Source organism: Glycine max, chromosome 14 (genome assembly GCF_000004515.6).
Source record: "Glycine max cultivar Williams 82 chromosome 14, Glycine_max_v4.0, whole genome shotgun sequence".
NCBI lineage: Eukaryota > Viridiplantae > Streptophyta > Magnoliopsida > Fabales > Fabaceae > Glycine > Glycine max.
In genome coordinates this window covers 44,610,922-44,624,421 of record NC_038250.2, presented here as the reverse complement: position 1 = coordinate 44,624,421, position 13,500 = coordinate 44,610,922, and the positions used below count along the sequence as shown (strand labels likewise).

General features: G+C 30.8%; 2 protein-coding genes across 2 annotated transcripts; both read left to right on the top strand.

The window, feature by feature from the left end:
- The first annotated feature begins 3,103 nt into the window (after positions 1–3,103).
- Positions 3,104–4,998, top strand: LOC100812773 (probable polyamine transporter At3g13620). Its single transcript, XM_003544175.3, has one exon. The coding sequence runs from the start codon at positions 3,351–3,353 to the stop codon at positions 4,794–4,796; it is 1,446 nt and encodes a 481-aa protein (XP_003544223.1). The 5' UTR covers positions 3,104–3,350; the 3' UTR covers positions 4,797–4,998.
- Positions 4,999–12,285: 7,287 nt separating this feature from the next.
- Positions 12,286–13,143, top strand: LOC100796251 (uncharacterized). The gene has a single exon (XM_003544764.5). The coding sequence runs from the start codon at positions 12,309–12,311 to the stop codon at positions 12,888–12,890; it is 582 nt and encodes a 193-aa protein (XP_003544812.1). The 5' UTR covers positions 12,286–12,308; the 3' UTR covers positions 12,891–13,143.
- Positions 13,144–13,500: the final 357 nt, after the last annotated feature.

Genomic DNA, 13,500 nt, shown 5'->3' with positions numbered 1-13,500 from the left:
TTTTTGTTTCTTTTATAACTTTCTTATAAAGAAGTATGTTGACACTAAAATTATTAGATTTATTTTACTCTTCAAATTATTGTCTTTGAATGTATTAAATTTATTTTTAAGTTGTAAAAATGAGACAATTCTTGAATTCAACATAATTTAGCAAGATTGTCTTTAGCTTTCACTTTTATGATTGAACTCTCAAAACCCTTTTTGCTTCTTTTAACTCTTGCTCTTATTTGACATTGGTAGATTCATATCATCATGTTTAGCATGCATTAAATAATACCAATAGAATGGCATAGTGTAAACGGTTTTAGATAATATAAATGAAATCTTAGTTTCAAATCTTATTATCACAATATTAAACACAGAAAAGAAATATCAATTAGACATTTCATCATATTTTTTGTCAATTTTCTTCTTCAATTTCTAAAACCATATTTAACAATTAGGAAGCATCATAGTTAATTTTCTATAGTTTTTTTATTAATTTAAAAACTTATTTGACTGATAAACAAGTTTTCTCAATAATTTTTAGTATTTTTTTGACATAATACTTCAAATAGCTTTTTTTCAAAGCATTCACTTCAAATTTCTAACTTTTTTATATTTATCATTTTTATCCTTAAATATTCAATAGATGCTAGGTTTTTTTTTTATTTTAATATTAAATTATTTATTTTAACCATTACTATATTCATATTATTTTTCTATTATTTTTAATACTATACTTTAAGATATTTTAACCATTATCCTAATTAACTTAATGAGAGTGTGATATCTAGCTACTTAAAGTATGCTTTTTTATTTTAAATTTGATTCAAAATATTTAAGATACAATATAAAATTAACAGTAAAAGATACAATATTTTAACCAATATGAACATCATTTTTAATTTTTTTTCATCATTCTTATTTTCATTCGTCCAAGTTAGTTATTTTTTATATACTATATTTCTAAATCAATAGAGTAGAACCAAATAAATGTGGGCCAATATCCAAAAAGAATAATAATTGATTTGATAGAGGGCAACCCTAACTAAGTTTAGGTGTCAGCACTAATTCAACAAGTTTTTAAATTAAACAACAACATTACCGTACTTGATATCCAATAAATTATAAAATATGCATCAGTAAAAAAATTATAGAATATAGCTTTATCTCCACACCAGTGACCACACGACTAGCTAAGGCCCAAATACGTATTACCTCTTGTCCGTCTCTGCCCTTTTCAACGTTCATTTATTTAGTTTTAGTTTTAAACGCTACACCTAAAGTAGAAAATTGCCAGTCAAAAACCCGTGAACATTTTTTATTTTATTTTCCTGGGTTAAAGATAAAGATGCTATGGTTTCTTAAAAAATGAATAAGATTTAGTTTGTCTTTAAAATATTTTTTTTACTTTTAGATTTTGGTCTTTCTAATTTGTTTTATTTTTATCTTTCCAAAATTTAAAACCATTATTTTTAATCCTTAACATTCATTTTAAGATAAATAAATGGTATTTATTTTAAGATTTTTTTAAAAAGACACTATTGGCATGACATCAAATGTGCATCAGTGCATTTCTAGGTGCCATGAAGAAACTTTTTTTGTCTTTTAAATATGTTCACGCTTCTTATATTTAATTCACCATATAAATTATATAGATTCACGATATAAGTTACCTTTAAATATTTTAATATTCTAATACTATTGTAATAAAACATTGATCCCCTTTGTTGTTGAATTTGTTTTCTAATAGTGTGTCTCCTGTTACACGTGTGAGGAAAATATATAGGAAAAAAAACGTAACATATAATTTATTAGCTCTTGTTTGGATTGTTATCTAATTAAAGTTATAGTTTTATCTCATTAATTTTCATAACTATTCAACATAAACTTGTATTATACAGATTATCAAAATAAGTCTTTACTTATAATTAAATAATAATATAAATAATATTTAAAAAATTGTATAATTTTAAAAGACAGCACAAGACAAGAATAATACTGAAAAAAGATAATAAAGAAGTCAAATTCGTATTTATATTGATTGCAATTCTGTGATTGAATACAGGCATAGAAGATTGCTAGGAGTAGATAATCTAGAAGAAATAAGAGAATATTTAATATACATTTAGTTTTTCATTTTAATATCTTTTTTTTTTCCTTTCTATCTATTCTCTATTTTCACTCCTATTATAACACATAAGCTCTATCTACACAAGGACCACACACCCCACCCCACTTTTAGCTAAAAGCCCAAATACACGTATTACCTTTTGTCCATCTCCACCCTTTTCAACGCCCATTTGGCAAATTCTACGGTGGACTATCAAATAGGTGGTCCACTACTGAATTACTGTTTTCTATAATTTTTTTAATATGTTAAAAGTTCATTTTATCTTAAGAAAAAAATTATTTCAAAATTTATCTTGTGTTCTCAGCCATCCCACCTCCAACTCCCAAAATGACACATTGTTGAGTGGTTAATTCAAAATCTTAATATTTATCTTATGCTCTCAGTCATCCCACCTCCAATCTTCTTATCTCATGATATTTAATTTTTTTATTTTTAAATAAATAATTATTTTTATCTTTAAATATATAAAGTGCTAATAAATTCATTTCAAAAGAAATGAAAATTCAAATTTTAGTTTGAATCTCTACCATATTTGTGCACGTATTAATCACTATGAATTTTTGTTTCCTTTATCATAGCATACAAAAAGGTGAGTTTAGAGCATAACGACCCGTGAAGAGTGATAAGTACTCGTTGGCAACAAGAGTGGGAATCCGGCGGTAGGAGTTAGAAGGACAATTTGCACCCAAAGGGTTAAAATAGTCTACTCACAATATAATTTATAACCATTTTTTTATACATCAAATTAATATCTGACTCTCCCTCCCAAATCTCAAACATCCAATTAATTATTTGTAAATCCAACGCTTACTATTGAGGGTAAAATTGACATTTCCTTTTCCAAAATCACACGTTCACGAGTGAACCACCTATCTTAGGGTCCACCGTAGAACTCTCCACATATATGTATTTGAACAAATAGAAAAAGTAAAAACTTAATTGCAACTTTTCTCATTCATCTTTTATGTTTGAACAAATTTTGCTACCAAACTATTAAATTTTATACATTTTGTTATTCAACTTTTAAAATTTTGTATATTTTTTCACTCTTTTGTTTGCACATATCGTCTCTTAAACTATAAAATAATTTTAAAAAATTGTGCATTATGCAACACAATTTTCAAAACAAAAATAATTAATTGCAATATAAATTTAGGAAGTCCACTCTTGAGTCTTGAATCAGATCAGATTCTCCTTTCCTAAACCAAATTCAACAACGCCTTAACCCGTCGTCATGGGCGAAAAAGAAAATCCTTCTGCAGAATCTGCACCAACCACAACCGTTCCCACCGTTTCCAGAACCACAAAAAAACCCAAGAAACTAACCCTAATCCCTCTGATATTCCTCATCTACTTCGAGGTCGCGGGCGGGCCCTATGGCGAGGAGCCCGCGGTGCAAGCCGCGGGCCCCCTCCTAGCCCTCCTGGGCTTCCTCGTCTTCCCCTTCATCTGGAGCGTCCCGGAAGCCCTAATAACCGCCGAATTAACCACCGCCTACCCCGGCAACGGCGGCTTCGTCCTATGGGCCTCACGGGCCTTCGGCCCATTCTGGGGCTCCTTGATGGGCACGTGGAAGTTCCTCAGCGGCGTCATCAACATCGCCGCCTTCCCGGTCCTCTGCATCGACTACGTCCAGAAAATCTTCCCCGTCTTCCACTCCGGCTGGGCCCGCCACGTGGCGGTTCTCTCCTCAACCCTCACCCTCTCCTTCCTGAACTACACCGGCCTCACCATCGTGGGCTACGTCGCCGTTTTACTTGCTGTGATTTCTCTCACCCCCTTTATCGTAATGTCCCTCATCGCAATCCCCAAGATTAAACCACACAGGTGGATCAGTCTGGGGCAGAAGGGTGTGAAGAAAGATTGGAACTTGTTCTTCAACACTCTTTTCTGGAACTTGAACTTCTGGGACAACGTGAGTACCTTAGCAGGGGAAGTTGATGAACCGCAGAAAACTTTCCCCTTGGCTCTCTTTGTGGCAGTGATTTTCACTTGCGTGTCTTACCTGATACCACTTTTCGCTGTCACCGGAGCTGTTTTGGTTGATCAAACTCAATGGGAAAACGGGTTTCACGCGCAGGCTGCGGAGATCATCGCGGGAAAATGGTTGAAAATATGGATTGATTTTGGCGCGGTTTTATCTGCAATTGGGCTTTTCGAGGCCCAATTGAGCAGCAGCGCGTATCAGATCCTCGGCATGGCGGAGATCGGGATATTACCGAAGCTTTTCGGTGTTCGGTCTAAGTGGTTCCACACGCCGTGGTTGGGGATTTTGGTTTCTACCATAATAACGATTGGTGTGTCGTACATGGACTTCACCGACATCATTTCCTCGGCGAATTTCTTGTACAGTTTGGGAATGTTGTTGGAGTTCGCCTCGTTTCTTTGGTTGAGATGGAAATCTCCTTCCATTAAGAGGCCTTACCGAGTTCCATTGAAGCTTCCACTTTTGGTGGTGATGTGTTTGGTGCCCTCTGGGTTTCTGGTTTTGATTATGGTTATTGCTACGAAAACTGTATATTTGGTGAGTGGGGTGATGAGCGTGGCTGGGATTGGGTTTTTCTTGTTCATAAAACTCTGCAAGAGGAAGAAGTGGGTAGGGTTTGAACAAGAGGAAGATGATGGCTTTGAAAGGGATAATGTGTCTTCGCTGTGTATAAGTGTAGTAGTCTTAGATTGAGTCCACTCTCACTCTAGACTATTTTAAGAAATTAAAGTTTCCTGTGTAATTATTTTTAGAGAAAAAAGACATGTGCTTGGTCAATTTTAGTGGAGGTCTTTGTCACAAATTATATAGAGCTGTACTTTACCATTAAGGTAAGCGTTTCGTTTAGGAACTTAGTGTCAAAGTTCTTGAAGTAATTGAAATTCATTTTATTTGAGCTCTTTTTCTTTTTCTTTTTTTAATCACTAGATAATAGACCCATGCCATACTCGAAAAAGAAAATTACAATAATATAAGAATGAAAATTTGAAAACAATTGAAATATTTTTAATAACAATATGATATTATACCAACTCAAAAATATATAATAGATTAAATATACCTTAACTATCTCAAATTATGAAAAACTTTCCTGTAAATAATATTTGAAGTCACATTACATACTTATTCCTTCTCATTTTCTTTTAGTCTCTTCAAACGAGCAACATGTATAACTGTATATGTGAAAAAACAGGTTATAAAAAAAGGTTATAAACGAACATGTAAAGTAATCCTTATCATCTTATATTTATATATTAAATATATATAAATTTTTTTAATTTATTTAATATGAACTTATTTAAATATAGTTAAATCTATAATCAAATGAGTGGAAGTAGTATAATCATAATATAACATTTAAATATAAATATCTATTTTACTTTTTGAAAACGTTAGGGTGTGATAAATTTATCTTTAAAAGATTAAAAATTAAAATTTAGTTTTTTAAATGTGTAAAAAGTATGACCAAATAGTATTATAAATAATTTAATGATAAATTAATTTCAAAATTTTGTAATTTAATGTCAAATTGATCCTAAAAAAAATTCAATGTCAAATTCATTTTTAAACATTATAACTTAATAATAAAATTATCTTACAAATTTAAATGTTAAGACCAATATGCCACATTATTTATACATTTAGGGATTAAATTTGAATTTTAAATTTTTTATAAACTAATTTTTTATTATCTCACACTTTCAGATATCAAAATAAATATTTATTTAATATTTAAATTGTTTTAAATAGCGTTTAAAATATTTTTATTCATTGAAAAAGAATAGATTAATTTATATATAGATATACATATTTATTCAAATTAAAAAAATTGTCACAAACATTTAATAAGGTATATCTAATGCAAAAAATAAATATAAAAAAAACTCGTTTCTCACTTTTTTCTGGATGTCATATCATTCATTGATAGTACAACATATAGTAATAAGATAAGTTTTTATTAAATATTTTTGTAAATATTTAGCGCATTTAATACTAATATTTTTTTACATATAAATGAAACTTAATATATATATATATATATATATATAATATTATAAAAATCTCAAATATTAGAAAAAATATTCTTTTCTTGGTCTTAAATATAATTTTTTTTACTAACTTTACTTTATTTTATGTTATTATCTATAAAATATTTTTCATTAAAATTTTAGTTTTAATAACACTTTTTTTTATTTTTAGTACTAATTTTCAATGAAAAGTAAGTTAGGAGAAAAATTACGGCTATCCAATGTCATCAACTCCTTCCGCATCAAAGAAATGACCAAAAAAATGATGATTAAAAATAAAAATTGATTGAAGGTTTTACAAATAATATCTTTATTGATAATAACACATGAAATGGACTTGAATTATAAATATTCGTAAAAATGAATGATTAATTTAAAATGCATGTTATAAATTTAAGAACGAAAAATAAAATAGAAATGTCAGTAGAAAAATTTAAGAAGAAAAAAAATGGAGTTAAAAAGTTGCAATAAAAAAACTAAATTAAAAATTTAAAAGTCATTGGTTTAAAAACACTATACTAAATAGCTTTTAAATTTAGAGTACAAAAACATATGCAAAAAGCAAGAAACTAAAACACTATACTGAAAATTATGGTTGTTTTGCTTCAAGTTTGAAACAAAAATTATAACTTTCAAAAAATAAAATAAAAAGGTAAAGGCGAAAAAAGAAATATTACAGTAGATATGTGTTGCAGGTTTAGTTTCGAGTAAAGTTAGTGAATTGAAAGAATAAGAAAGTTACTGAAAGGTTAAGACAGCAAGAACCGTGCCTTGTCAGTGCTTGAAAAAGTTTAGTGTCAATGGAAGAAATATATCTCAGATTGTTCTTATTGTCTTCGTTGTTTATCAAATAAAAAAATTAATTTTTTAGTAATCTTATTTATTTTTAGATTCAATTTGAATATTTAATTTTTTTTAATTTAATCATCTAATTTTTTAAATTAATTTAATTTAATCTTTTAATCTAAACGGTAAGAAATCATAAATTGTTCAAAACAACCACAAAATATATGTTTTTCAAAAAAATAAATCAATTTTAAATTTTAGAGCATCAAATTAAAAAAAAATTAAAGGATCAAATTAAATTAATTTTAAATTAGAGAATTAAATTGAATTTCAAAATAATTGGAGAATTAAATTAAATATAAATAATAAATTAAAGGATAAAAAAAATGAATTTAATTAAAAAAAACACTATAACCGTACATGCCGTGTCAATTTATAGCGCTATTTCTTGTTTAAAAGTTGTGGATTTTCATTGACAGATAAGAATTGAGAAGCTCAATTGCTTTTCATATTCTAGTGATAAATTGGTTTATTTCAAATCTGAGCATCGTACCGTATCAGGACATTTAAAAAAAAATGGCCTGAAATTGGAATATGTATACGGATATGTATAAATGTTGCACAAAATAGCATATACGTGCTTCAGTGTGAGAGCACAAAACCCCAACACCCAAAAAATAAAAAACTTTTAACTATTTAAATTTAGAATAAATATAACTTTTTTTTTACAATGATCCTACTAAGATTCAAAATAAAGCATCGTTGGCATTAAGATCTAAACTTCTTAAACATAGGAGTTTATTTACATATTTTCAAAATATATGAATTTATAAGCATTTTAATTAGGAGTTTTTTTAACTTGTATGTTAAAAAGTGTTTGGTTAATTAAACTTTAAATTACAGTTAATATTAACATTTCTATTTGTATCACAATCTAAATCTATTACCAATTTATAATTAAATTGACCATTGTTTATTGTTGTCTATAAAACAACTTCATTCCACAAAACAAACTTATTCCAAAATGGTGTTCTTTTCCAATAAAATCCAACTAGTAAGTTCAGATTTGGACTTGTGGTATTACCGTGTTAGGGTTGGGACATGAATTTGGGCTTTCTTTAACTACTCATTCGGAGCTACTATTAGCAACAACCTCTCATAAAAAAAGTCTATTTTGCCCCTCCTTCCTCCATCATCACACCCACTCCCCACACCCCAACCTTCTTCTCACCAAACCCCTGCGACTCCACCCTCCCTTCGCCATAGTCACACAATCATCATCATCACTATCGACCACCTCCACACAGCACCACCACCCTATCTCATCTCCTCCACGTTGTGCCGCCACCCATTCCCACGATCATTGTCACGTAGAGTCCCTACTCATGAGCAACCTCCATCATATGTCATTTCCTCCATGCCACACACAGTTGCCTGCCCCCACCATCACTATTGCACAAATCCCCTACTCGTGCGCGACCTCCACCCGTGCATAATCTCCACCTTCGAGGCTCCATGGGGGCAACTCCTTTCCACCATCACAATGTCGTTATGCACATCCACCATTGTGCACTCCTCTGCCATAATGGAATCACATTTTCGCATGCATATTTGGCTGCACAAAATTTGTGATTCTATTGGATTAAATGGGGGTGAAAAAATATATACAACGGAAGAACGAAATCGTGTTTCCGTTGTATATATTTTTTTCACCCCCACCTAATCCAATAGAATTACAATTTTGTTGAGGATATTTTTTTTCATCACAAATGAATCATGATTTTGTTGTGATAAAAATAAATATCTTTAACGAAATCGTGATTCCTTTGTGTTAAGGGGGTGCCGCAAAAGATAACAACGAAATCATGATTTTGTTATTATGTATGGGGTGAGAAAAATTATACAATGGAATAACAATTTTGTTGTGCTAAGGAAGGGCGAAAACTGGTGCACAACGAAATCATGAATCTATTGTGCATCTTGTTCAATGGAATCATAATTCCATGAATAGGGTATTTTTGGAATATAAAAAGTTTCAGTCCCTTGGTAAGGGCCAAGAGTAATTTTAATGGGGCCAATAATAACTCCCCTACTCATTCTTTGTCATAGCCCATAGAAACAATATTGAAAGGAAGTGAAAATCGGGAGCTACTATTCTCATGACCACCTTTTCTATTTTGACTAGAAGTATTGTTGAAGAGACATCCTTGTCCTTGTCTGTTTATCTCCATAACCCCTCATCTTCCCCTCTCTTGGTTTAGAGACTTTCTCCTCGCCCTAACTTTCCATTTCATTTTCTCACCCAAACAACTCCACTATTGCACCACTTTCCTGTCGTTCGAGCAACATGACATCATGCCACCCTCCCTCGTCCAAATCTAAGCATCCATCAATGCCAACATCTAGATCCAAGATTGTGGCAATGAAGGACACCAACAAGTTTTATGTCGCGCCATGGCACCCTACGTTGTCGAGATTTGCACACCCACCCCGCGCCATCAAGATTCGTACACCTTAACCCCACGTTGTCAAGATCCATGCACCCCACCATGCATTGCCAAGATTCGTTCACCCAACCTCAAGTCGTCAAGATTGGATCAAAACCATGCACTCCTTACCCCTTGTCTATTTATCGTTTTTGGATTTTGTTAAGGGGTTTGTGGGTTTGGGGGATAGATGTTTTGAATTTGGGTTGAATTTGTGATTATCAATGGGTATGTCCTGTTTGGCATGGTGATCGAGGTTTGTGGTACCATGGTGATTGTTGTTCTAGTGATCAAGGATGTTGACCCAACAATAGAAATATAGTTTTGTTGTTATACAATATACAAAGCAATCATGTTTATGAGCGAGGTTTCCTATTTTACCATGCATATATGTAAAAACTAAAAAGTAAAGCTGTCAAACAATTATGAACAAGGTTTATTTTACCATTTTTTTTATTTCTACTTCACAATAATTAAATACAAACATAAATTAATTGAAGATTAAGTAAAAGTAAAAGGATATAATTAGTAAAAGAGTAATTAATATTATCTTGAAATTCAAATTAAAATACAGATCTTGAGTATTAAACTAACTTAATGAATAATGAATTATATAAATATTTAATAAAATTATTTATTGAAGTGATTGATAAATGTAAAACGATAAATATAGGCATGTTTATATAAACTTTAATTTTATGTATATACGTTTCTTTCTCCTTTTCCATCTTATGCATACAAATTTGATATACTAGTCACGCTACTAATTAATATATCATTTGTTACTTTTCATCTTCGCACAAAAGACATAAAGATAAATATATGTTGATCACATTGTACGTAAATCACGCAGGTGGGCCTGGACCTGGTCCTGTCTGTGACTACATATTATAATAACAAAATTAAAAAAAAAAAGTATAAACTCTTACCCTTCCAGCTTAACTTAGTACGTCTATGTAAAGATTGCAACTTTCTTTAAGTTTTTTTTTTTCTATAAAAGAAAAAAAAAATACTTAAAGAAAGATCAAACAGTGCACAGCCAATCTTAGACGCATAAACTAACAAGTAATAAACTGACTTTGCTTTTTTATTTATAGACAAGCATACCTATTGTATTTGTTTTAGCATCTTGATATAGGTCTTCTTGTATTAGGGGAACTTTTGATTTTCTTTAACTACGGTATGCCCTGTTTATTATTGTATCATTTTGGGTTTAATATAATTTATTTATTTTTTTTCAAAAAAAATAAACTGACTTTGCGGCAGTGGCAAAAGACAATGAGGAGTGGGGAATGGGATTTTGGCATGGCCCTCGTATACGGAAAATCGGTACTCTTTAATGCCATTGTCCCAGATTCGTATGCCACATACAGTTGTCTCCACCAACGCACTTCGCGTTTTTTCTTTTTTCTGACACTCACGCGGCAAAAATAGCTTAACATCATGATTAAGGAATTAGTTAAGAGATATTAAGGGCATCTTCAATAAGAATTTTTTACACAAATATTAAGAAATTTTGTGGTTTCTGTGATCGATCAAAAACCTAGGTCTAATACGAGTTGGATTGTGTCAAAAAATCAAAATAAAACATATAAATGAAAGATGGTTCTTATCTTATAATAGTAAGACTATCTATCAAAGGTACCCATTATATTGATCTACGTGTAATTTAATATAAATATGTGACACTATAAACTCTTTGATCTATTCTTGTTTTTTTTTTTTATCCCACCAAAACAATATATATACTTCCTTCCCTGGTTCTTTTGTGTCCCTTCTATAAATTGAAGTACCAAAGAATACTCACAAGTCTACATCGATCCCTAGTTTATGTTAGCGAATTACGTGAAGAAATTAATTCTCTCGCGTTATTTTTTTACTTTTATACTTTTTTTACATGCATAAATCTCAAATAAAACTGATTTCTAGACTAAATCATATCTCGTGTAAAGTTGAGTCTTACTAAGAAATTATATTAACATCTTTTCGTGTTGACGTTAGATTGATTAGGTGTATATATATGTTGAGACTTGAGCGCATATTTTTTTTTTATAAAAGAAATTATGTTGCTTGCATAAATTATCTGTGTACGTAATAAAAAAGGAGTAATTAAAAAAAATGAAAGAATGTCAACATTATCGAGTTTAGCATTCTTGTATTATCCTCACAAAAAATTTATCCTATTAAGTAACTAAAGTATATCCTTGATCAATTTCAAAATAATTATTATAAAAATCAATAAATTTATTATTTATGACTATTTGTAACTATATGTTAACATAAAAAAATCTTTACATACTATTATTTATTCTATTATTATTTGAAGAATAATAATAACATACTACTATAACACACTATTTTTATTAAACCTCACTTATTATTTTTAGTTTTATATATAGTACTCCACCCGAATGACTTGGTATAGAAGTTAACGTACATATAACCCAAGTACCTAGTTTTCCTTAGTAGTTATTCAATACGTGTACAAAACGGCACCGCTTCAAACCTTGGTTGGTCTGATTTGTCTTAGCCAATACTTTTTTAAATTTCCAAAATATATTTCCACGCCGCCCCACAGAAAGCATTGGCCTTTTTTTTTTTCACACAGTACTTTGAGATTGCGACCCTCCCAAGCATGATCAACCACCGACTCCACCAGTGGGCCCCACTTGCCTCCATCACAACCGTCCACGTAACCCCCCAAAAAATTCTCAATTAATTAAAAATAATAAAACGTCAAAAAGATCATTTTGAGAAGAACACAAGGAAACACCCATGAACCATCACGGAAAAATTAGTGGGAACACACACATACATGACACACCCCATGCCAACTTCGTTTTTCTCTTTGCCTCCTCTATATATTGAACCAGCCAATTACACCAACATTTGCAAAATAATGCAAAATGGAAACCCTACGAAGACATTTCTCAAAGAAAAAAAAGGACACATATTGTGTTATTGGCCGGGTCAAGCACAATGGCTATTGCAAGAAGCACCCCAAACACCACCAATCACCCGGTGTGTGTTCTCTTTGTTTAAGGGAAAAGCTTTCTCAACTATCTTCTTCTTCTTCTGACTCACATAGAAGAATCTCATCTATTTGTTCTTCTAGTTCTTCTTCTTTGTCATCATCATCTTGTTACTCCTCAGCTTCAGCCTCTTCTTCATGTGCTTCTCCAATGCAATGTTTCTGTTTCACTACTACCGAGGGGAAGAGTAGTTCTTCTTCGGTCTCGATTTTCCTGCTGAGTGGTAACGATGGAATCATAAAGGGTAGGTGTAGGCCATTGGATATTGTTCCAAGAAGAAGAGATTGTGAAGGTGGTGGTTTTGATCATCATGGTCATGATAAGAGTGCCAACAAAAGTGGATTTTGGTTCAAGTTGCTTCATCCTAAAAGCAAGAGAATGAAGGAATGTTATAGGGAGGACAATAAGCAGCTTGTTCGTGCTATGTCTATAGAAATAAGAGAAACAATGGCTTAATTTTTTTGAAAGAGATTAATTGGTCTTGAGAAAAGTAATCAAGTATTACGTTTATTTCTTTTAGTTTTATTTCCCACCTTTAAAGTTCATTGGTGGATCATAGTGTTTGACTCCTAGGTTTTGTTATTTATTTCCATTTTCTTTTCTACGAACATGAAGAAAAATTGAGATCTTGATTTGGATTACATGCATGTGTACTAATGTACTATTCTGTATATAAATTGATGTACATTTTTTGGATCGTACGTGAAAAGGAGAATTAAAAGAACAATATTATTATTTTTGGTGAAATTATTATATATATATAGTGATACGTACTGTACGTACGTATATTATTATTAGTTTGGTGTGACGAATACGTATATAAATTTAGTTAACGGATCTAAAGGGAGAATATAGTCCTAAGAAATTAAAGTATAAAATGATTATAAGTTAAAAAAATTTCATATACACCCCTTGAATATTTTTATTTATTAGTATTTCTTATCGATATTTATTTCTCAGTCCATATTTAATGTACTCGAAGCAAAATCATAGTAAATAATATTATTTAATTTAGTTTTCTTGCTCATTATAGGCTAGTGGCGAGTGGCGAATGACTTAGCTGGAT